At 54.8% G+C, this 24,030-nt stretch overlaps 2 protein-coding genes across 2 annotated transcripts; both read left to right on the top strand.

Moving 5' to 3' along the window:
• Positions 1–1,551: 1,551 nt before the first annotated feature.
• On the top strand, positions 1,552–13,003 carry CDR2L (cerebellar degeneration related protein 2 like). The gene is made up of 5 exons (XM_027080595.1): positions 1,552–2,050; positions 8,120–8,232; positions 8,541–8,689; positions 9,291–9,455; positions 10,408–13,003. The coding sequence occupies exons 1-5, from the start codon at positions 1,972–1,974 to the stop codon at positions 11,297–11,299; spliced, it is 1,398 nt and encodes a 465-aa protein (XP_026936396.1). The 5' UTR covers positions 1,552–1,971; the 3' UTR covers positions 11,300–13,003.
• A 2,745-nt stretch (positions 13,004–15,748) lies between these two features.
• MRPL58 (mitochondrial ribosomal protein L58) lies at positions 15,749–22,977 on the top strand. Its single transcript, XM_027080596.1, has 6 exons — positions 15,749–15,974; positions 18,955–18,991; positions 21,308–21,367; positions 22,002–22,084; positions 22,191–22,360; positions 22,633–22,977. The coding sequence occupies exons 1-6, from the start codon at positions 15,789–15,791 to the stop codon at positions 22,715–22,717; spliced, it is 621 nt and encodes a 206-aa protein (XP_026936397.1). The 5' UTR covers positions 15,749–15,788; the 3' UTR covers positions 22,718–22,977.
• Positions 22,978–24,030: the final 1,053 nt, after the last annotated feature.

Below are 24,030 nucleotides of genomic sequence, written 5' to 3' on the forward strand. Positions count from 1 at the left end.
GGGTGTTTTTTTCCTTCTTCTTGAGTAAACTATTCTATTAAAGTATAACATTCAGAGAAGTGCACGTAAGTATACAGGTCAATGATTTTCACAAATGAACACACCTGTGTGTAACCAACACCCAGATCAGGAAATAAAACACTCCTGGCCCCTCAGAGTTCCCCCACGTCTCCCCAAGGCTAAATACTATCCTGATTGGATTTGTTTTGCCAATTTTGAACTTTGTGTAAATGGAATCCTGACCCGCAAAGATATCCATAACCTAATCCCCAGAATCTTTGAATATGTTACTTCGCATGGCAAAAGGAATTTTGCAGATGTGGTTAAATTAAGGATCTTGAGATGGGAGAATTATGCTGGATTATCCAGGTGGGCCCAGTGTAACCACAGGGTCTTTAAAAGTGGAAGAAGGTGGCAGGACAAGTCAGAGTGATCCAGTGTGAGAAGGGTCACCTGCTGTTGATGGCGTTCAAGATGGGAAAAGGGAGTCATGAGCCATGCAACGTGGGCAGCCTCTCTCAAAGTTGGAAGAGGCAAGGAAAGAGACCCTTCCCTGGAGCCCCCAGAAGGGAACCAAGCCTTGCAAACAACTAGATTTCAGTCTTCAAGAGCCATGTCAATCTTCTAACTTACAAAACTGTAAGATAATAAGTGTGTGTTGTTTCAAGCCACTAAATTTGGGGTAATTTGTTACAGAAACAACCGTGGCTCCTTCTCAAGAAGTTCAACAACTTGTCACATGTTGATTGGGTCACTTTGGTCATTTGTGAAGTGTTGGTCAAGTCTTTTACCCACTTTTCTACTGGGCTGTTTTTCTTTTTCTTGTGGATTCGCAGGTGTTCTTTCTATATTCTGGATACAAGTCCTTTGTTTGATGTATTTGCCACATAGATTCAGAGTCGGTTATACTCAGGGTGCTTCAACAGTACCAGCACATGGTGGGGCCTAATAAAAGTGAGTTACATGTATACTTGAGTCTGAAAACTCCTTTAAGGAAAGAATGCTCGGATAAATGACACTTATATAGTTTAATGGGTATAGTTGGGTATAGGATATGAATCCCAGGGAGAGGGAAACAGGACCTCAAAGGGAAAGGCCCAGAATGGAGGTAACAGTCAAAGTTCACCACTCCTGGAGTGAGGTTTCAGGCCACAGGCATTTAAACACAATTTCTTAAAGGTAATTTTTGATTAATTTTCATTCATTCAAAGAGTGTCCGTGGAAGGTAGCAGTAGGTCAGCCTGCTCTAGGCACTGAAGAGCCCAGCTGTGAACAAGAGTGACAAGATCCTTGCTTTCAGGAGATCTACGGGGAGAGAGAGACAACAATAGGTAAACAAAATAAAATGATTTTAGGCATTGAGATGTAAACTGGAGTCGACTGTGAAGGGAAGGTGGGGTTGGTTCAGCAGCAGCCGAACCTCAACGCTGCGGAGATACCGCCCTCGGCCCCGCCTCCAGTTTTGCATACGTCTCCTGATTGGCCATCGGCGGTTGGCCCCACCCCGCGGAGCGGGCGGCTCGGGAAGCGCGGGGCGGACCCCGCCAAGATGCAGCGGCGGCTCCTGGTGTCGCCGGGCGGGCGGGGGGCAGCGCTGGCCGGAGTCGGGCAGGGGGCGCCCGCCGCGGCACCCGCTCGCTCCTAGCGCCCCAGACCTGCCGGCCGGGCTTGGGCCCTCCTTGCCGCCGTCCCGCCCGCCGTCCCCGCCCCTCCACCCTTTGTGCAGCCGCCGCCCGGTGCCCCGGGCTCTGCAGGACCCCAGCCGGGCCAGACCGCGGCAGCGAGCCAGCCCCCTGTGGGCGCCAGGCCGACGGCCGATGGCGAGGGGGCGCGGCGCGGGCGGGGGCACTGCAGCCCGAGTCCGCGACGCGGGAGGCTCGGCCCGCCTCCGCCGCATTGTCCCGGGCCCCGCGCCCCGGCCCTGAGCCGCGCCGCCGCAGCGCCCAATTGCAGCCCGCCGCCTGCGGGGCCATGCGGAGGGCCGCCAGGATGGAGGACTTCACCGCAGAGGAAGAGGAGCCCTGGTACGACCAACAGGACCTGGAGCAGGGTGAGCAAAGGGGGCAGGAAAGCGGGGTGCGCCCCGCGACCCCTGTCCGCTTCTCCATTGTTGGACGGTATCACCCCGGGGAGGGCTGGGCTGCACCCGGCGTGCCGGACTGAGAGAGGAGATGCGTCTGGAGAATGGGGACGTGGAGAGAGGGGGCGCTGCCCGGGAAGACCCGAACCAAACACGTGAAGACCTGCAAAACTGGGGGGAGCGGTCTTCCTCTTTGCCCGAACAACAGGGGCATACTGCAGCCAGTTCGCCCACCCCGTCTTAGAGGCAGGAACTGCCCAGGCGCCCCGGGTATTGTTGGGGGGGTCTGAGAGTACTGGCTGGAAGTCTTTGGAGGTCAGGAGGTGGCTCCTTGGTTGTTTTGCTGAGAGGGGTTTTGGGGGGCCGAGGGGGGAGGAAGTTATCCCCATTCCAAATCCAGCAGCACACTTCCCTGCCAGGATTCCTGAGCTCCTAGAAAGTTTCCCCAACTCCCTTCCCCTCTACCCAGGGAGGTGATGGGGGTGCCGGCACCTTGCCGATGGAGAAGCGGAGGCTACTAGGAGTCCAATCTGCCTTCCAGAGGGAGGAGTCCCCTGGTCCTTCCCCTGCTGGCCTTCTCCCAAATGGCTCAAGGTTTGGAGGGGATCAGATTTGGGAATTCTGAGCAGTGCCCCAGATCAGAGCCTGAGTAAACAGGGAGTCACTTTCCCCTCTCTCCCATCTGAGGGCAGAGAGGGCGACTGGAAAGGGGTTGATGAGGTGGCCGAGGTGACGTCACTCCAAGTAGGGGGTGGGGCTGTTAGGACAGGAAGGAGGAGGAGGCCTAAGAGGGTCGGGGCCAGGGCCTGCTGGAGTGAGATCAAACCCAACCTCTCCTCCCAAGAAAAGTGCCTCATTCTTGGATGGTCAGAATTGGAGGCGCTAGGAAACATGTTCTAGAAGTGACCACAGTCACCCAGCAAGCCTGGTGGGTGTGGACACAGTCTGGTTCAGTGTGTGCGGACACCCTCTGCTCTGGGTCTTCATCCATGGGGCCCAGACGCCTGCCTTTGCCCTCATGTGAGGCATCTAGCCAGGTCCTGGAGCCTTTGTTTTCCAGCCCTGACCCACATCCCCACGTGGCCACATTTGCTGGTAGATGAGGCGCTGCCCTTGTGTTCAGGACCGTGGGTTAATCAGAGCCGCTGCGGGACCAGTGTAGGACGGGGGGTGGGGTGGGGGTGCTGGGCTGGACCGCACCTCTGTGTCCTAGAGGCTACCCTCAGCCTCCCTGCCTGGAGTGAAATGCCCCGTCCTGGCTGCAACAACCCCCTTCCCCATCCTGGGCAGCTACCCCCAAAACCTCACATTACACAAACACATATCAGGCTCCACTTAAATGTCAGACACTATCCTGGGAGCTGGGAGTAGTCCCAGCCCTGGCCTCCTGGGTGCACCTGAGTAGGTGGAGTTGGGCTTGGAACTGAGTGGGAGTGACAGGATGCGGTGAGAGGGCTTCATGGAAGAGGCGGGCCTAGAAGGAAAGATTGGAAGCTGAGTGCCTGGGAAGATGGCCTCTTCGGAGGCAGATGCTGATGTTGTTGCTGTCTCGTTTCATTCCCGCACCCCTAAAGGAGTCTCTGGCACTGCGCCCGGCCCAGATGTGGGAGGAAGGAGCTAGGGAGTAGGGGTGGGAGATGTGCTGCATCCGGAGAGGGAGAGAGATGTCGAGATTCCAGCTGGGCCGGGCAGCCATGCTTTGGGTCTGGGGTCGGGAATGGGCCCCACAGGCCCCTGCTTTTCTGGCCTTACTGGTCTGCAGCAGTCAGCCTTGCCTCGTAGCCTGAGTAGCAGGCAGAGCCCAGGAACGAGGAGGGAAACCAGAAATGAGACAGTCTCAGAAGACACTGGAGCTTTCCACCAGAAGCCAAACGTCTGCTTGCCGTAGGCCAGGTGCTGTGCTGAGCCTGGGACGTGATCTCCACCCTCGCAGTCTCCACAGTCCAGCAGAGGAGGCAGAAATGGGATCAGAGTAGCACCTGTGACGGAGCGACAGGGGTTCTGCAGCAGTGAGCCCCTGCGGACAGTGAGAACAGAAGTGAGGGCCTTCTGCTGTGAGACGCGTAAAGGCTTACACACCCCTCCGAGCTGTAGAGTGAAGAGGGCCCTCCCGCCCCGCCCCGGCAGAGGAAGCAGGCCGGCAGTCTAAGTGGAGGGGGTGCCTGTACCGAGGCACAGAGCCATGCGAAAAGACCACGCATGACTGCAAAGTAGGAATTACCTGGAGTGCCGGGGTGGGAGTCAGAGGAAGTCCCAGGCACAGCTGCTGCGGCACCCCATGGGGACCGGCACGGAAGGCTGGATGGTGGGGTGAACGCGGACCAAAGGCCAGACACGTGGGGGATCGGGTGCCTGTTCCTTCCCCCTTCCCCACACCCGCTCCCCAAATTCTCTCCCGCCCAGCTGCCCCCCTCTGAGTGTCCCAAGACATGGTTTTTCTCAGCTAGCCCCAACTCCCCTGAGGACGGGCCCCAACTTTACTTTCAGATGCTTGGCGATCAAGCTCCTGGTTGACTTTGATGCTGCTCCATCCCAGTGGAGGCAGGCATCTGGGACAAACAGGGTCCTCCTTTCTCACTGTGTTCCCTCTGCCCACTGTCACGAGCACCAGTAAAAATAGAAAAAACCATTAATTATTAAGCACTGGCACTCTCTCTCTGCCTGCCTCCCTCCCCGACCTTGGACGAGGTGTGGCCGGCCCTGTGGGTACCTCTTTCCAGGCTGAGAGATGACTGCTGAGTCACAGAATTGAGGTCCTGGGCTCCTGACCTTGAGTCTCAGCCTCAGGGGAGAACTCTGACATGGCAAGGGGAGGGAGGTGACCGGACCCCAATTCTGCGCACCCAGGGTTCCTGACGTTGGTGCCCCGGAGGTTGTGAACAGGACCCCTGCAGCCCTGCCAGGTGGTAGCTGGCCTCCTTCTGCCCCCTTTGTCTTTGTCTTTTCTTCCCTATGTCTGTCCTCTGTCCTTTCCCTACCTCTCTTCTCTGGAGTCTAGGGGGTCCCACCCTGACCCCAACCAGGAGGGGCAGTAGGATTTCAGGATTTCTCTTCAAAGACATCCCCTGGCTCCCAGCCATTCTCTCTAGGGCTCTGGGGCATTGCTCCTGGGCGACACCTCTGCTGGCATTCAGAGGGCAAAACTGCTGCAGCCCACTGCAGGAGACCCCAGAAAATGCTGGGGTCCAGGCAGAGGAGATGCCAGTTCAGACTCAGTACCTTCCCTGGCCTGGTCCAGTGTAACCATTAATCTGGCTGTGACAGGCTGTTCATTACTCCAGATTCCACTTCTGGCTTAGCCAGCTCTCCCGTCCGCCCACTCCCAAGACTCCCTCCCCCTCTGGTCCAGAGGGAGCTGCACCCTCCCTGAGGCCAAAGCCATGCCCAGCCCTCATCTAGCTGGTGTCCGCTCCCCAGCACTTGGCTCTACTCAGCTCCCTGCCCTGCAGCTTCTAGACTTCTCTCATGATCCCTCCTGGCAGCTCGGACCAGCTTAGCTTGCATTTGTGATCCCATTTCCCTGAGACAGTCTCTGGGATTCTCCCCAAGCCGCTTCTATTGTGTTCCCTTCCTGCATCTCGCATCTCGGAATCGCTAAGCGGCCCGGGTCACATTCGCTGCCTTCAATATCCCCGGTTTACAGTATGACTTGCAGTATGACAGCTGCCCCAGCCCAACCCACTGGCAGTAGGAATACACACACAGCTCAGATGCTCACCTGGAAGGAAGAGCATAAAGTGCAGTTGTTCTTGGCCTTTCCTCACTCTGCCTCTGACCTTGGACTCAAGGTTAAGTTTCAGGGCCTTCATGCAGGCCACCCACAGAGCCTGTCCTCCCACGCCAGTGCAGGAGGCAGCATCCCTAGCAGCGGCCTCGTCACAGACGACCTGACAGTTCCCAAGGGTAAAAAAAAAGTTAGCGTGACCGTCTGTTCTTTTTCACGTATACATGAATTACTTGATAGCTTTGTGGATGAGCCAAATGTCCGCCATCCCATTACAGGGAGCAGGAAGCTGGCGTGCCTCCCTTGTCACGAACTAGGGGTGGTCTTGCTGAATTTCCACCAAGCACACAACCTAAGTTGATCTGACCTCCTCTTTGAGACCACAATCTGATCCTAGGCTTCCCTTAGACATATATTTATATATTTAAATATAAATAATAATATATTTACAAACATATTAAAATTTTTTTTCTTTTTTAAATTTTTATTGGCGTATAGTTGATTGACAATGTTGTGTTAGTTTCTGCTCTACAACAAAGTGAATCAGTTATACATGTGCATATATCTACTCTTTTTTAGATTCTTTTCCCATATAGGTCATTACAGAGTATTGCATAGAGTTCCCTGTGCTATACAGTAGGTTCTTATTAGTTATCTATTTTATATATTACCCTTTGCTTCTAAAAGGAGTTAGGCCTATGTATGGGGAAATATCCACCCCAAATGTCTAGGTACCCTCGACCAACTTCAGACCCACTGAGAGAATTTTTAGGGATGCCAGCACCTGCCATTCCCTTCTAACCCCTCCCCTTCCCCACGATACAGCCCCCTAAAGACAGGCCAGGTTCCCTCCCGACCTCTCTGATAGGTGTTCATTTACCTTTGGCTGGGATTGGGGAGAGGAGGTTCCGGTCCCACAGGGTACAAGAATCGGGGTTACTGGGGGAAGAGGTTGGTTGGTTTTGCTGCCCAGGGAAAGGAGAAGGTTTTGGAGAGGGGCGTGTGTCACTAGGACCAAATGGTACCCAACTTGGGTGAGGAGATGTGAATTCTGCTTCCAATGTGGCTATAACCCAGGTAATGAAACCTCGGGTTTCATTCTTTCCTCTTCAACCTGTCATCCATAGAATAAGGAGGTTGGGCCAGAGCCTTTTTTTTAATATTTATTTTTATTGCACCATTTTTTACTTTCCTGTTTTCTCTCTCTCTTTTTTTTTTTTTTAATATATTTATTTATTGGCTGCGTTGGGTCTTCGTTGCTGCGCGCAAGCTTTCTCCAGTTGCAAGCGGGGGCTACTCTTTGTTGCGGTGCGCGGGCTTCTCATTGCGTTGGCTTCTCTTGCTGCGGAACACAGGCTCTAGGTGCGCAGGCTTCAGTAGTTGTGGCATGTGGGCTCGGTAGTTGTGGCTCGCTGACTCTAGTGCGCAGGCTCAGTAGTTGTGGCACGTGGACTTAGTTGCTCCGGGGCATGTGGGATCTTCCCAGTCAAGGGATCGAACCCGTGTCCCCTGCATTGGCAGGCGGATTAACCACTGTGCCACCCGGGGAGTCCTGGGCCAAAGAGCCCTGAAGCCATGTCCAGTTCTAACACCCAGCAAGCCCTTCTGCCCCTCCCCCTCTCAGTAAGCTCCAGCCGCCCTTCCAAACCCAACTCCAAGGCTGCTCATTGCCTGAGATTCCCACTGTCCCCTGCGTGAACTCTCCTTTACCTATCATCCCAGGGCACTTTGCCCCTATGTCTGCTGATGCTCTTATCACATTCCACTCACTCATTCTTTCAGAAAAGATTTCTTATTCACCTGCTCTATGCCAGGTATTGTTCTAGGTCCTGGGAATATCAGTGACCGAAACAGGCAGGATCCCTGCCCTGTAAGCTTATGATTTAGTCAAGGGAGACGAACAAGATAAGGGTCCAAACTGTTTGGTAAATTGGTGGTGATATGAGCTCAGGAGAAAAATGAAGCAGGGAGGGAGTGGGGCGTGGGGGAGGGTGCAGTTTTGAGGTCAGTGAGGTCAATGTCTGAGGAAAGCCTCCTGGAGAAGGTGACATTAAAGGCAGAGAGGGGTGAGCCCTGGGAGTGTCTGGGGAGAGGACATTCCAGGCAGAAGTGACAGCCAATGCACAGGCTTAGCTTGTGGCTTACATCCCCTTCCAGGCCTGGAGTCTCCCCAGGGGTGGCCCCTGGGTCCTGGTTCTCTCAGGGTCCCCAGAGGCCCAGCCCAGAATGAGTGCTCAGAACAGGAATGGCGGGGGTCCTCCAACTTCATTCTCAGCTGCTCATATCCCCCCCCCCCCCCCCCCCTCCCCCCCAAGACTTGCACTTAGCTGCGGAGCTGGGGAAGACGCTGCTGGAGAGGAACAAGGAGCTGGAGCAGTCTCTGCAGCAGATGTACTCCACCAACGAGGAGCAAGTGCAGGAGATTGAGGTGAGGGGCCACACGGGCCCTGCACAGGCTCCGCCACCCATCAAGGACCCATTGGCCCGTGTGTACCTTTGTGCAGCTTAGGAAAAGGTGCCCTCTTAGCAGGCCCAGGCTTGGCCCAACAGCCTTGTGCAGTTCACAACCTGCACAACTGTCCCAGGCAGCCCTATTGCACCACCATCTTGACACCTCCCTCTGCTGCAGACGAATACCCCAAAGCTAACCTGTTCCTAGAAGTGGGAGGAGGGCCCAGGCGGAGACATTTTCCCCAACCCAGTTCTGAAAGGTTACTCACCCACCTCCACCCCCAGTACCTGACCAAACAGCTGGACACGCTGCGGCACGTAAATGATCAGCACGCCAAAGTGTACGAACAGCTGGACCTGGCGGCCCGAGACCTGGAGCTGACCAACCAGAAGCTGGTGCTGGAGAGTAAGGCTGCCCAGCAGAAGATCCATGGGTGAGGGCCGGGTGGAGGGCTGGGAGCCGGGGGCTGGGGATGGTCAAGGAGAGGCCCAGGGCTGGGTGTACGTGTGTGCGTATTGACCAGTGGGTGTGACTCAGTCTCCTTCTTTCAGAAGCCCCGGTCTGGGAACCTGGGATGGTAGTGAGTTTGTCCTTGTCGATTTGGGCTGCCTTAACATTCAGGACACAAACCTTCTTTAAGCACGAGCTACACACCAGGCTTTGTTTTAGGCACTGGGGAATACAGTGATGGGGATGCAAAGACGCTGTCCCGCCCTCTGGGAGGGAAGGCAGACACGTAAATACTTTATTGCAAAATATTTTATTTTATAGGGTGATAAGTGATTAGATGGGTGTACAAGGAACCGAGGAGACACGGAGGAGAAATGGTCAGCTTGGCCTGGGAGGTGGGGGAAAAGAGTGGGTCCTTGGGCGTACGTACAAGGAGTTCCCTGTCTGACCTCAACACCGGGCAGCATGGCTCAAGGTCACCTGTTTGTCCCCCACCCCCAAGTCCCCCTAGGGCTGCAGTGAGGAGGGCTGGCCCCGTCCCCTTAAAGTCCCTCCCATGCGTGTGTCCCCCACCCCATCCCCAGGCTGACAGAGACCATCGAGCGCCTGCAGACCCAGGTGGAGGAGCTGCAGGCCCAGGTGGAGCAGCTGCGGGACCTGGAGCAACTGCGAGTGCGGCGGGAGAAGCGAGAGCGCCGGCGCACCATCCACACCTTCCCCTGCCTCAAGGAGCTGTGCGCCAGCCCCCGGTAGGTGAGGGTAGGTGAGGTGGACCCTGGACCGTGTCTCCGAGTGCCCGGGGCTGCCAACCACGGCAGGGAAGGGCGGGGAGGCGCCCCGCAGCAGGTGGGAAGGAGAGCTGCCGCATTGTCCAGGCTGTTGGAGGGGCTGCTCCCGTTGCTACGACAGTCAGCAGCTGGCTCCTGTGAGCGCTGGCCGTGTGCCCACCGCTCTGCTAAGTGATTTAATTCTCATGGCAGTACCTTAAGGTGTGATTTATCGTCCCCACTACTCAGAGGAGGAAATTGAAACTCCGAGATCATGTGTCTTATCAAGGTCACCTGTTTGTTTAGTAAGCCAGAATTCTCACCCAGGAGGGGTTAACAACTCTACCTTTCAGTTCTCATTAAGTCTTTTGAGTAGGATGACTCCCTAATGTAAGAATACTGCACACACGGTGTATTTAGTGGGTGTTTCAATAAAGGTCCTGGCAAGAGACAGATAGCCTCCGCCCAGAGTAACTGAGCAGTGCTTAATAAAGAGGTGTGGGCAAGGTGCGGGGAAACCAGGGGGACACTGCAGCACCCTGGGGTTGCAGTAGCAAGGAGCTGTTACCATCCTGAGGCCTGAAGGGACCAGGAGAAGGGAGGTTACTGGAACCTAGAAGGCAGGGAGAGCGCTGTCTGGCCTGCAGTAACCAGGGAAGGAGCCCAGGGGAAGACATTCCCCGTGACCTCCCTCTGCCCCCATCCCCCTGGCCCTCCTGCCAGTGCCTCCCATTGGCTGAACCCAAGAGAGAGCCAGGAAACCTGGCGGAAGCTAAGGGCAACCTCCCAGGGCAGAGAACAGGGGTAGAAAGGCCGAGAGCGACTCTAGGTGGGGCAGCCTATCCAACCCCGTCGGGGAGAGAGATGCGGCTGGGCTCCCGGGGCCTTGGCCGTGCCCACCGCCCTCTGCCCACCTGCCCCTGCTCCCTCCCAGGTGCGAGGATGCCTTCCGCCTGCACAGTTCCTCCCTGGAGCTGGGCCCGCGGCCGCTGGAGCAGGAGAACGAGCGGCTGCAGACCTTGGTGGGAGTGCTGCGCTCCCAGGTGAGCCAGGAGCGGCAGCGCCAGCAGCGGGCTGAGCACGAGTACGCGGTGGTGCTGCAGGAGTACTCAGAGCTGGAGCGGCGGCTGTGCGAGATGGAGGGCTGCCGCCTCCGTGTGCAGGAGCTGGAGGCCGAGTTGCTGGAGCTGCAGCAGATGAAGCAGGCGAAGACCTACCTGCTGGGCCGGGAGGACCACCTGGCCGAGGCCCTGCTGGCGCCCCTCACCCAGGCGCCTGAAGCCGACGACCCCCAGCCGGGCAGCGGGGAGGACTCGGGCACCCAGGACGGGGTCTCCTCTCCGGCCGCGTCCCCGGGCCACACCGTGCGCAAGAGCTGCAGCGACACGGCACTCAACGCCATCGTGGCCAAAGACCCGGCCGGCCGGCACGTGGGCAACCTCACGCTGCACGCCAACAGCGTGCGCAAGCGGGGCATGTCCATCCTGCGCGAGGTGGATGAGCAGTACCACGCGCTGCTGGAGAAGTACGAGGAGCTGCTGAGCAAGTGCCGGCAGCACAGGGCGGGGGTGCGGCACGCGGGCGTGCAGACCTCGCGGCCCATCTCCCGGGACAGCTCGTGGAAGGACCTGCGGGGCAGCGAGGAGGGCCAGGGGGAGGCCAAGGTGGGCGAGAAGAGCCTGAGCCAGCACGTGGAGGCCGTGGACAAGCGGCTGGAGCAGAGCCAGCCTGAGTACAAGGCGCTCTTCAAGGAGATCTTCTCCAGGATCCAGAAGACCAAGGCCGACATCAACGCCACCAAAGTCAAGACGCACAGCGGCAAGTGAAGGTTCCCCGGCCAGTGGCCTCCCCCAGGATCAGGCCATGGGGTCCCTCTCACCTGGGCTGTGCAGCCTCTGGTGAGAGAGGGAGCCCTTTAGCAGCAATACACCCCAGAGGGAGGCTGCTCTCTGACCCAGGGAGCATGCGGGGGACACCCGTTCCCTGCTGACGGGGGAGGCGGTCAACACCTCTTGCCTCCCAGGACCCTCCACCACCCCGCGCCAGCCCAAAGGCACAGCCGAGAGTCTGCAAGCCAAATGTCCCCACTGCCCGCTCTCCCAGCCCCCACTCCCCGCTCTCCCAGCCCCCACTCCCCGCTCTCCCCGACCCTCTGACCCTGGGCCTTGCTCTCAGATTTGTAGCCAGGCTTCTGAAAGCCATTCTGGACCAGGTGGCTTTCTTTTTTCAAAGTTCCATTATTTTTATTTTTTTGAGAGTTTTTTTTGCAAGGCAGGGTCTCCCTGACCCCTCGCCACAACTGAAAACACTTGAAGGGGGACCCCAGAGCCAGCTGTTGCAGGTTCCAGGGGTCTCCTGGACCATCCACTGCTTCTCCAGCTGTGACACACTGTTATTCCCTTAGCACCAGCTGTCCCACCTCGAGGGTCCTGACCAGGTCAGAGACAGCCCCTGCCATGCAGAGCAGAAAGCCTGAGCCAGGCCCGAGTGGCCTGACTCCAGCCCTGGTGAGGGCGGGCTTCTCCCTGGAGATCCTCAGCCCACTGCAGATCTGTAGCCAATCAACTCAGAGCCAGCCTTCCCGGGTTCCAGCCCTGGAAATGCCTTCTGGGTATCAAGCCTTCCAGGGGTCTGGGCAGTGGGAGCCCCCTATCTCTGCATGCCTCCTCTGACTCACCGAGCTTGGCCTCTGCCTGTCCCCATCTCAGGGACCATGATGTGTCTCATTCACTCCCCTGCTCCCCCCAGGCCCACCCCACCGCAGGTCATGCCTGCCACCCCCAGAATGTCCTGGATGTGTGCCACCAGCCCATGGTCCCAGCGTCCTCCCCTGGCCCCCTTTACTGGGGCCTGCCCAAGAGTCTCACCCCACACTGGGAAATGGGACCAGATGGGGAACATGTCTCCTCCTTCCCATACAATGCCTGCTTTTGAGGACCCAGCTGGGTCAGGGGTTTAGTCTTTTGTTAAGGCTTCAGAAGGTCCAGCTTCAGCTAAGAGCTTCAGCTAAGAGATGCCCAGGTCCCCCGTTTGCCCTGAGAAATTCTTCAGGGCTCCCAGTTCCTTCTTCCTGAGACCCTAGAAATCAGAGGAGCCATACAACGCAGTGGAAGTCAGTAGCCCCGGCCTCTGTGCTGGGAGCCCAGTGGGGAACCTTCATGCCTTACTTGTTTCTAAGGGGTAAAGGGGTTTTCTTAACAAGCCTGCCCAACCCCCCTGGAGGCGCCACCCTGCTTTCCAGGCGGCACTGTGATGAAAGTTGTCAGCTGGTCCTTCCATTCACACATCTTGGAACCTTTGGTCCGTTGGAGCTGGGCAGCTCCCAGCCATCCGTGTGTCTCCGGCACCTAGGGTGGAGGGGGTGGGGTGGGATGGGACGGGTCGGGGAAGGGCTTCTGCCTGTTTGCTCCCCGGTTCTGTAGCTGCTGACCAGCGTCATCTTCGAAGTATACATGAGAGAAATATATTTACAAATGCTTTATTCTCTTCTTTAATAAAAAACGCACCAGTAATCTAAAGCCAGAAATGGAGCCATGGTCCTGTCTCTGTGCACCTCATACACCCGCCTCCCATCACACAGCTATCTATGGGGGGGAGGGGCACAGCCTGAGCTTCACCACCCCCGTGATTGGCAGCCAAACAGCTCTAAGTAGCAGGCTCTTGGAAGTTTCCATATTTGTTGAGTACCAGCTAGGCCGGTCACGTGGCCTTGCAGGGTACCCCATGGGGTGGACCCTCCTTGCTGTACTGATGTTGAAATCCCTCCTCCCAACCCACACCTGCTTTGTGGTTCACCAGCTTTGCTGCTCTGCGGCATGTAGGGATCTTCCAGGACCAGGGCTCGAACCCGTGTCCCCTGCATCGGCAGGCGGATTCCTAACCACTGCGCCACCAGGGAAGCCTTCCTTTGCCTTTTAAATGACCCAGGCCTTCAGCAACCTCATGAGGCAGCGGTAAAATCTCTGTTTTACTGATAGGGATCCTGAGGCTTAGAGGTTAAGTTAGTAATTCAAAATCACATAGAGGGGCTTCCCTGGTGGCGCAGTGGTTGAGAGTCCGCCTGCCGATGCAGGGGACGCGGGCTCGTGCCCCGGTCTGGGAAGATCCCACATGCCGCAGAGCGGCTAGGCCCGGGAGCCATGACCGCTGAGCCTGCGCGTCCGGAGCCTGTGCACCGCAATGGGAGAGGCCACAGCAGTGAGAGGCCCGCATACCGAAAAAAAAAAAAATCACATAGAAATAGTCGAACCCAGACCTGATCAATCCCATTGTGTGATACTGCATGTTCCCTACCTCCACGTAATGTTGAGTTTTAAGAGCTAGTCTGACCTAGGGCACTCCAGAAAAGAAGAAAGGAAAATCCTGTGGACCCCCTCTACATGGGGGTGGTACCCCAACTCACAGCTATAGAGAAGGCCTGGTGTCTGCAAGCTCCTCAGGTACCAGAAATGGCTTGATGATCCTTTATATTTTCTTCCCCTCTTCTCGCCCCTATGCGTGTCCCCTTCCTGAAGCACCCATTCAACCTATGGACAACCAGAAAAGGGAAGAAGGCTGGCCTCACCCTTCAGTGCCCCCTTTTTAAGGGAACAGGTGGCACCTCTCAGGACTGTTTCTCCCAGAAGGGCCTCTGTGCTGGATGGTTCTTGGCAGCAGCAGGTGAAAGGAGCTTGCCAGCTGCTCCTCTATCCACCACAGGGTAGCTTGTTCCATTCTCTCCTCTACCCCCTCCTCTCCCAGAATCCAGGCCACCAGATGGCCTGAGCAGGCTGTTTATTTGGGGCCATGGAAACCTACAGCTTCCTTTTCCTATCACTCTGGGTCAGGCGCAGAGCTGGAGCCCAGCCTCAGAGCAGTGATGCCATGGGATGGTGGTTTTATTCGTAATCCCTGAGCCGTCAACCTGGGCAAGTCCCTGGCTTTGCTCCCCTGAGCAGCTTTTTCCAGTCACCATGGAGACGCCTCTGTTCCCTCTGAGGTCATGGGATTAAGTCAGACAGGGAGGGTCCCAGGAGACTCCCCTTAAAGCCTAGAGCCCCCAAAGCGCATGTCAATTGCCATTCCCTTCCTAGTCTGGGTTTGCAAAGCCAGTGCTTGGGAAGTATTGTTTTCCCTCCTAAAGAATTTGCCTTTATCAATGAGGCTAAGATGGTAAAGCCCTGACTTGATGACGATCTCCTATTCCAAACAGCCGCATTCCCAGGGACATGTTTTTCTAGATAATTGTGCTTTTCCTAAAAATAGAACCCGCCATTAAGAAATAACCACTAGTATTACTAATAATCACTAACATTTATTGAGCTGTTTTCGTTTACCACACTGCCTCTCGACAAAGCAACTTAGCTAACATTTACCTGTTTCCAAACACTGCTTGCTCTATTTTAAACCTTTCTCAGAGTTAGAACTTCTCAGTTTTCAAGTTCATTTTTTAACAGTCCGGTAAAAAGGGCTCTGCTTAGGCTGTCTGTGGCTGTCTGAATCTCTACCTACTTCCCCATCCTCCCCTCATCTCCTGGCTTGGAGAGACTGCCATCAAGCTCCACAAAGCAGGCGGGCTGGGGCGGGTGTCCACTGTCTAAAGTATTTCTTTCTCTACCTGCCCGCCTCTCCTCCATCCTGGTATTTGTCCTACAGAGCCTTCACACAGGTGCTCAGCAGGGATTTGCTTTTAGGCTGCCTTGCGAATGAGCCTGAAGTTACTAAAACTCAGCTCTGGCGGAACTCAACTTTCAAAAACACCTTCCCAAAGAATCCCTTTTAACAATATTTATTGAGTACCCATGACGTGCCAGCTTCTGGGTACTGGGGATCCAGCAATGAGCCAGTGCCCTCCTGGAGGTGATTACATTCCGGCTGGGAGACAGGCAACAGACACAAAAATAAGATTGAGCGATGTGAAAAAAAAAGTGGCAAAGAGTAAAGGGGATGGAGATGAACCTGGGCATGCTTCGTTGATGCTGTGAGATTTGGGGGAACATAGGTCCAGGAAGGCACAGACCGAAAGGAAGAAAAGTGGTGTTTCTGGGGGACACGGCATCCGGGGGTTCTTTTCACCAGGAGGCTCCCTTGAGAGCTCGCTGTCTGGCCAACGTCTTCCCCATCGCAGCAGATGCCCTCAAAGCACCAACCAGGCCTCCTGAAGGCGGCCGACCAGAAGCCTCTAATAAGCTCCGCGCGAGAGCAACGCCAGGAGCTCTGCTCGCTTCCTCCCCATGGCAGGCGCTAAAGGTCTAGCGGAACCAAAGTCTCGAGGGAAGAGCGAGCCCACGGACCGCGGAAGAAAACGCCCACCGGAAGCGGCCCCGAGACCCGAACATGGCGGCCGTACGGTGGCTACGCTGGGGCCTGAACCGAGCCGAATCCTGGCTGCTCCCGCGGCCCGCGCGCTGCCCCCACCGGACTCTGAACAAACAGGTAGAGGGTACCGAATTCCAGAGCATCTACAGTCTGGACAAGCTCTACCCCAAATCGCGGGGCTCGGACACCGCCTGGAGGGTTCCGGTGAGCCGGGAGGGCCGGACGGAAGGGGCGTTTCCTGGACTCTTGCTGGGTGACGTCGGGCAGCCGGGGCCCCATTGGCCGGGCGTGCTGCTAATCCAAGAGACGGACGCGCTCAAACATGGCGGTCGCCGCGGGAGGAGGCTGGTTGCCCGAGCAACCGGGGGACGGGGGTGGCTGGGCGGTTGGCGGCCTCCCGTGTGGCTCGAGGTGTGCCGGCGCCGGGAGAGCATGCTGGCTATGCTTCTTACAAGACCACCAGCTTTTCCGCATTCATTCCCCGTCCCTCAGGCCCAAATTCTCGTCCCAAGGGAAAAGTGCCGTCCACAGAGGACAATTAAGGCAGGAAGCTGCCAAGTAGCTCCCTTTTGGAGCCTTTTAGCAAGTGACGTGGTCCTTAGCCTCTAGTAACCCCAGCACGCCTGACGAAACAGAGCTTCTGGTTCGTTGCCGCAGGATACCTTTATTGACAGTCCGCTGTGTGCAGGCGCTGTATCAGGGCCCGGAGCGGGAGAGTTTGGACCCACCCAGTTCTATGGAGTTTCCACCTACAGGATTGGAAGAGAGCGTTCATTCATTTATTCATTCATTCACTCACTTAACAAACTTCAGTTGAAAGCATGGTGTATACACGATGCTAGGCATGGGGACAGAGTAGTGAACAAAACACAAAAATCCTAATGCTAGTGGAGCTTATCTGCTTAATGGAGGGAGACAGGCAATGAAGAAAATCAGTAACATAGAGTATGTGATAAGTACTTCGGAGAAAATAAAGTCCGGAAGGGAGAAGGAGTGCTAAGGTAGGGGGTGGGGTTACAATTGTAAGTAGGCTGGTCCGAGGAGGCCTCTGAGAAGGTGATGCTTGAGTAAAGACTCGGGAGAAACAAGGCAGCAGGGAGCCGTGAGAAGAGCAGGGAGAGAAGCATCCCTGCGGAGGGAACAGCAGGTACCACCCCCCTCAAGGCAGTAGCATGTTCCGCTGGTTCAAGGAACAGCAAGCAGGCCAGTGTGGCTGAGCAGGGGCTCAGATATGAAGCTGAAGGGGAGAAGGCTGTGGGGAGGCCTTTGTATAGGGCTTACAGGGCTTTAGTTTTGCCCTGAATGTGATGGAGGCAGAAGAGCGGAATGATCCAACTTAGTTTTACAAAAATCACTGTTCTAGAGAAGAGGTTGCAGAATGGCAAGAACAGGAAGACCAGTGAGGAGATTGCAATATTATAGGCAAGAGATGATAAGTGGGGTGGAAGCAATAGGAGTCATGAGAATTGGTCAGGTTCTAGATAAATTTTGAAGGGAAAGCCTACCGGATTTGCTAATGGATTTTCCCTGAGAAGTGAGATTAAAAGAGGAATTGAGGTCTAGGGCCTTGAGTAATGGAAGGATTGTGTTGCCATTAATGGAGACGACAGAACAGTAATAGCATTCGTTTGTCTGTTCATACATTCAACAAAAAGTTTCTCGTGCACCTACTGTGTCAGACACTGTTTCAAGCGTTGCAGATACCACCACGATAAAACAGAGTTCCCACTTCATGGAGTTTATGTTCTAGCGGAAGGAGCAGACAGTAAACAAATGGGGAAAACATATCAGAGAGCGAGAAGTAATGGATAGACCAGAGTGTTTTCATCTGATAGCCAGAGAGCTACTTCAGGTTGTTAGGAAGGGAGGTCCTCTGTGAGGAGGTTTGAGGCATCTGTTAGACTCGAGAGAGGAGACCTCGAATAGCAGTTGGCTTTACCTCAAGAAAGAGGTTTGAGTTTGAGCCAGAAGGTTGGGAGTCATCAACAAAGTTGTTTTTTTTGTTTTAATTTGGTGGCGCCCAGCTTGTGGAATTTTAGTTCCCGCACCAGGAATCGAATCAGGGGCCCCCGCAGTGAAAGCACTGAGTCCTAACCACTGGACCGCCAGGGAATTCCCAAAGGTGGTATTTTCAAAGGAGATGGATGGAATGTTCTAGGGAAAGAGAAAAGAGGAAGGATTTCAGGACATTTCAGAGTTTTTAAAGGTTGCAAAGAGCAAGCAAAGGAGAGTGAGAAAGTCACGGGGAGGTAAGAGGAAACTGGAGAGGCCGGCTCAGAAGGAGGGAAGAGCGAGCTTCAAGGAGGACGCAGCCCAGGGTCTCCACGATGCAGAGGTGGAGTAGGCTGGGATTTCACCCCCAGATAATTCTAAGATGAAAAGGGATGAAGGGACTTCCCTGGCGGTCCAGTGGTTAAGACTCCAAGCTTCCAGTGCAGGGCACGCGGGTTTGATCCCTGGTGGGGGAACTAAGATCCCACATGCGGTGCAGCAGGGGGGTAGGGGTGGGGCCCGGGGCCCCCCTCCCCCCGCAAAAACGGGGTGGTGGGTGATGAACGCAGCCAGAGCGGGGACAGATGAAGACACTTTGAGCTTGGGGGCACAGAAGAGCCTCAGAGTGGGTAGTGTTTGCACTGGGCCTGTGGATGCGAGGATTTGAGGCTTCGGAAGAACAACTCGGGAGAGACGTGAAGGTGAGAGGTCCTGGGGTGAGTAGGTCAGCTTGACACAAGCCCTCAAGGCAGATGTGCTAGTCACTGTTGAAGGCAGACAGCCTCACATGCGAGCTTCCCGGGGTCTGGGGAGGAACAGGGGACCCATGGTTTGTTGCTCCAGGTTGGCAGAGGGTGTTCCTTTTGGAGTCTGCCTGATGTACATGTACTGTGGCACCTTCCCTCCCCTGGGCGCTGGTAGTTCCCGACACTAGCTAAGTGGAGTCAGGGGGCAGCGGCAGGGAAGGCTGGAGAAGTCAGTTCCGTTTCCCTGGAGGAGTGTTTCTGAGGCAGTACCTCTGGAGTCTGGGGAAGATGTTTCTGTCATCCTGATACGATTTTGCTGGAGACCTGAAAATAGTTGTATTACATTCATGTCGTGGCGTTACATCATTTCTGCTTTGTTGCCCTGGAACAGTTAGGAGTCGCCCAGTAGGTAATATTTATTTGACACCGTATATGTTACATTACAGGTTGATGCAGAGCAAGCCAACTACGACATTCCTATAGGTGAGTAGTTCGGGCTGATAAAAAAGTCAGTCATTTCCTCTACCCCTCACACATTCCTTCCAGGTCTCTCCAAACCAATGAAAGTAAAGAAACTGTCTGGGGTTACAAAAGCAGAGTCCTTTCAGCATTGTTGAGAATAGAAAGGAAAAAAAAAAGTGATGAGGCAGCCACTCTGGAGTGCTGTGCAGTGCCCAGCACGAACAGAGAGCTCCTGATGGTCTTGTGACGTGGAACAGTCTTTACGATAGATGAATTGATTGTTATTTGAAAAAAGTAAGGTACGGAAGCATCTGTATAGTGAGCTACCATTTGTGTTTCACTTACATATATCTGAAAGACACACTTCTGGATGTACACGTAGATCTGCGAGGATGTGAAGGACCCTGGACACAGGGACTGCCGTGGGGAGGGGAGGGGAAAGGACAAACCGGGAACCTGGGGGCTGGGGAGCAGGAGTGGGGACTTCTCCCTGTAAACCATTTGCATAACTTCGTAATTTTGTGCCCATCAAGCCTAAGGCGTGGCCTGTAAAGAAACAAGCAAAACCCTCCTGAGGTTCAGAGGTGTCTGGCGCGCAGACAGCGAGAGGAGAGCAGCCAGAGGCGCCGGCTCCCGGCGGCCCTTGCTCAGGGCAACCCTGAAACAGGGAGGCCAGGCGACCACGGTCTACAGCAGAGGAGCCGGCGTCCTGCGCTGCTCAGCAGTTTGAGGCCCGCAGCTGTGCCCTGAGGCAGGAGGAGGCCGAGACCCAGAGAGAAGGGAGGCTGTCTCCTGACAGCCTCGGGGGGACGGGCAGGCAGATGGCCGCGTGGCCGCTCCTCAGCTGCCTCTGCTCGTGTTCTCTGAGAGGGCCCAGGTCTCCCCGTGCCTGGCTGGCCTGTACGGATGCAGACAAGGCCACCCGCCCCGGGGTAGAACCGCCCCCCTCTCCCCCCGCGGAACCACACGTATTCCTCACCTGTTCAGAAAAATGAGTTCATTTGATTTGTCAAAGGACCTCTCAGAAGCCATCTGGAGAGGTCACCACTGCCCGCTGAGGCCGGCCCTCCACCACCACGGGGCCGCACTCCTCGCCCCCCAAAGCCCCTGCAGCTCGCCACCCAGTCTTCTGGAACTTTTCCGCTGCTCTGCCTTCCCGGCTTCCCTCAGATACTACAAGGCTGCTTTTCATGAATTACAAAAATAGAAGGAAGAAACCTCATTTTACAGATCCAAAACAGACCAACCAAGACCCAGAGAAGCGGTGGGAGTTTGTGGAGGTCACAAAGTCAGTCAGTGATGAGCTGGTGTTAGAAGACGGGGCTCCCAGCTCCAAATGGAGCGCTCATTCACCCAGCAGGTGTTTTCATCCACTGACCGCGACCGAGGCGCAGGGGTGCACGCGCAACTCACGAGGAATGAGAGCCACCTCCCCTCTGGGGAGTCCACATCCACTGCATTTCAGAATAGGACATTAAACTCAGTTTGTCCCTTAGCTTGAGCTTTTGAAAGAGTCCTTGCTTTATTTATTATTATTATTTATTTTTTGCGGCACGCGGGCCTCTCACTGTTGTGGCCTCTCCCGTCGTTGCGGAGCGCAGGCTCAGCGGCCATGGCTCACGGGCCCAACCGCTCTGCGGCATGTGGGATCTTCCCCGACCGGGGCACGAACCCGCGTCCCCTGCATCGGCAGGCAGACTCTCAACCACTGCGCCACCAGGGAAGACCTGTTTTCTTTTTAATAAGGCTTTTTGTGTGTGTGTGGCTGCTTTGGGTTTTTGTTGCTGCGCGCGGACTTTCTCTAGCCGCAGCGAGCGGGCTACTCTTTGTGCGGTGCGCAGTGATGTGGTGGCTTCTCCTGTTGCGGCGCACGGGCTGTAGGTGCGCGGGCTTCAGTAGTTGTGGCACACAGGCTCAGCAGTTGTGGTGCACGGGCTTAGTTGCTCCACGGCATGTGGTTTCTTCCCGGACCAGGGCTCGAATCCGTGTCCCTTGCATTGGCAGGCGGATTCTTAACCACTGAGCCACTAGGGAAGCCCAAGAGTCCTTGCCTTAAAACAAACTAACAGCAAAAAACAAGGGCAGTCAGATCTAGTGGAACATACTAGACCAGAAGCAGACAACCTGGGTTGTAATTTCACCTCCTCTGCTCTCTCTGTGGCCTTGGGAGACCCTTGATTTTAGTTTTGACATCTGTAACTAATCTCTGACTTTACTGATCTGAATGTTACGTCATTGAAAGAGAGACGAATAGGGATACTGATGTTGATGGTAAATTAGCAGTTTGCATGTTTTGCCCTGTGATAATATTTTGTTGGTGTGTGTTCTGTTTTTCAGATCGCTTGACAATATCTTATTGTCGGAGTAGTGGTCCTGGGGGCCAGAATGTTAACAAAGGTACAACGGTGCCTTGTTTTCTTTCACTTTAAAGCTTTTCTGAGAGACGGACTTGAGGACTTCTGTGTTTACATTCATGTGGCAGTAAAGAGATTTTTTTTTCCAGAAGCTTAAATAGCGCCCATTTATATAATAACCCTCTTTATTCTTCTGAATGTGGTCTGATTCTCAGACTCTCAGTTGTGGGTTGCTAGGACTAGGACTGGCTTGGGAGTCTAAGCAAAGGGAAGTCACAGTGTGAGCTGGCAGCCGGCTCCAAGAGCAGGTTTCCTTCGTTCTCCTGGACCCGCTCCCTGCTCCTGCGCCCCCCCCCCCCACAGTCTTTTCAGAGCCCAGTACATTGTAAGACTGCTCCTCCGCACCCCCCACGTTCTTTTCAGAACCCAGTACATTGTAAGAGGAAGAAAGCACTAGGCGTTTTGTTCCTGGAAGTTTATTTGTGTCTGGATGTGCCTCACTATCTTTGCAGGCTCATTCCATAGCCCAGTTTGTATCCCCGAGTTCACACAGGGTAGAAAGAGCCCCGGGTGGGTGTCTCACCTCCCTGTGGTTCAGAATCCGGTGGTCACCAGCCACCCGGCGCTGAGCCTGCCCGAGCGTCTCAGTGACCCGCGCCCCCTCCCTTTATTTACAGTAAATTCCAAGGCTGAAGTCAGGTTCCACCTGGCCAGCGCCGAGTGGATTGCAGAGCCTGTACGGCAGAAGATGGCGGTCACGGTAACCACGGGCCCCGTGACCACGGGCCCCTTCCTTTCTCTTTAACCCTCAGTCACTTTTAGGCCTTTACTCTGTAGAACTCTGGTTTTGCCTTTGTTCTCCGCAGCACAAAAATAAGATCAACAGGGCAGGAGAGTTGATCCTTACCTCTGAATGCAGCCGCTATCAGTTCCGAAATCTGGCAGATTGCCTACAGAAAATTCGAGACATGATTACTGAGGCCAGCCAGCCAGCCAAGGAGCCATCCAGAGAAGATGCTGCACTTCAGAAAATCAGGTACCGGAAACTTCCCTGAGCTTCTGCAAACCAATTCGTGTGGACAAGGGGCTACACAGGGAAGAAAGGAGGCACGGTGAAGCCCACGACCTGCCAGCAGGCAGGTGGACAAGCACCGGGAATGGGAGAGACTCGGACCCGGAGTGGAGGCTTCTGGCCCGGCGCCTGCTGCTTCGGCTGCTCTGCTTCCCGCTCAGCTGCCAGCTCCTCTCACCACTTCGATAACCACTGATTGGGCATCTGGGCATAATTGTGTTTTTCTTTGTTTTCAGGATAGAAAACATGAATCGGGAAAGGCTGAGAAAAAAGAGAATAAATTCTGCCATAAAGACCAGCAGGAGGGTAGATGTGGACTGAAATCATCCCCTCGAGTTGGCAAAGACCCTCTTTAGGGCCTCCAGGCAGCTGCCACCGAGGGAGCTTTAATACCATCAGGAGACGCGTGTGTTGTTTGTTGTCAGTGCTTGTCTGTAACATTGGAACCATCTCAGGAATGTTCTTCTGGAATGAGGGTTGTAGGCAGTGGTTGCAGAGGTCTTTACAGGCAATTACCATGTTGTCAAACCTCTATTATCCATTTAATATATTAGTTGCAATAAAGTTCTAAACTCAGTGGGCTTCCGCTTCTCAGAATGCTTCAGAACAGAATTCCTCCCTTTTCTCTCAGTTTAAATCTGCCTAATAATTATTGGCTGATTGTACAGCCCCGGGGGAGCACAGAGGGATGAGCCCTTTGGGAACACGGGGCAGAAGGGCTGAGACAGGTGCGTGGGCATCGGAACTGGGCCTGGAGACAGGGCTAGAATATTAATCAGTCGAGAGCCGGGAGGACATGCCAGTTGAAGGGAACAGTGTGAATAAAGGAGACCAGAGAAAAGGCTGGGGTGGAGGAGACGATGAGGAATCCATCTGAATGGGGAATTTGTCCAGGTCGTTGTGAGAGGTGAGTCTGGAGAGGGAGATAGAAGTTCAAGGTGCAGGGTCTCGGGTTCAAATTGAGGAATTTAGATTTTTTTTCTTTTTTTTTATTTTATTTATTTTTGGCCGTGTTGGGTCTTCGTTGCAGTGCGTGGTCTTCTCACTGCGGTGGCTTCTGTTATTGCGGAGCACGGGCTCTAGGGCACAGGCTCAGTAGTTGTGGCACACGGGGTTAGTTGCTCCATGGCATGTGGGATCTTCCTGGACCAGGGCTTGAACCTGTGTCCCCTGCATTAGCAGGCAGAGTCTTAACCACCGTGCCACCAGGCAAGTCCCAATAAATGACTCTTATGAAATACAAAAGATGTGGAAGATAGGGTCCCTGTCCTCAAGGGACTCAGAGCCCAGTAGGGAGCTGAGGCTCATATACAAGGAAGTGCAGCATTCTTTGGTTCATTAATTCAACAAATACTTATTGAATACCGGACAATGGGCCAGGTCCTGGGGAATCAGCAATGAACAAAACAAAAGTCCTTTCTTCCAGAGAACTTCCATTTGATCAGAGGATGATAAAAGCTGAGAAGAAAAATGGCTTCGTCTGGGTAACATGACCTAAAACGTGGTAAATAACACAAGAAAGGTCTAAATAGATTTTGGGAAGGAACTAGTTCCAGCTGGATGGTCAGTGAAGATGTACTTGATGTGCTTGAGATGGGATGGAAGAAGGGGAGGGGCTGGCCAAGGGAGCAAGG

This window comes from Aethalodelphis obliquidens, unplaced genomic scaffold (genome assembly GCF_003676395.1).
Source record: "Aethalodelphis obliquidens isolate GAN/ISIS:26980383/991018 unplaced genomic scaffold, ASM367639v1 scaffold44, whole genome shotgun sequence".
Classification (NCBI taxonomy): domain Eukaryota; kingdom Metazoa; phylum Chordata; class Mammalia; order Artiodactyla; family Delphinidae; genus Aethalodelphis; species Aethalodelphis obliquidens.

Coding starts and splice junctions, on each gene's coding strand:
- CDR2L (XM_027080595.1), top strand. CDS start 1,972: ATGCGGAGGGCCGCCAGGATGGAGGACTTCACCGCAGAGGAAGAGGAG. Junction 8,690..9,290: donor GCCCAGCAGAAGATCCATGG/GTGAGGGCCGGG, acceptor CCCCATCCCCAG/GCTGACAGAGACCATCGAGC. Junction 9,456..10,407: donor GAGCTGTGCGCCAGCCCCCG/GTAGGTGAGGGT, acceptor GCTCCCTCCCAG/GTGCGAGGATGCCTTCCGCC.
- MRPL58 (XM_027080596.1), top strand. CDS start 15,789: ATGGCGGCCGTACGGTGGCTACGCTGGGGCCTGAACCGAGCCGAATCC. Junction 15,975..18,954: donor ACACCGCCTGGAGGGTTCCG/GTGAGCCGGGAG, acceptor GTTACATTACAG/GTTGATGCAGAGCAAGCCAA. Junction 21,368..22,001: donor GGGCCAGAATGTTAACAAAG/GTACAACGGTGC, acceptor CTTTATTTACAG/TAAATTCCAAGGCTGAAGTC.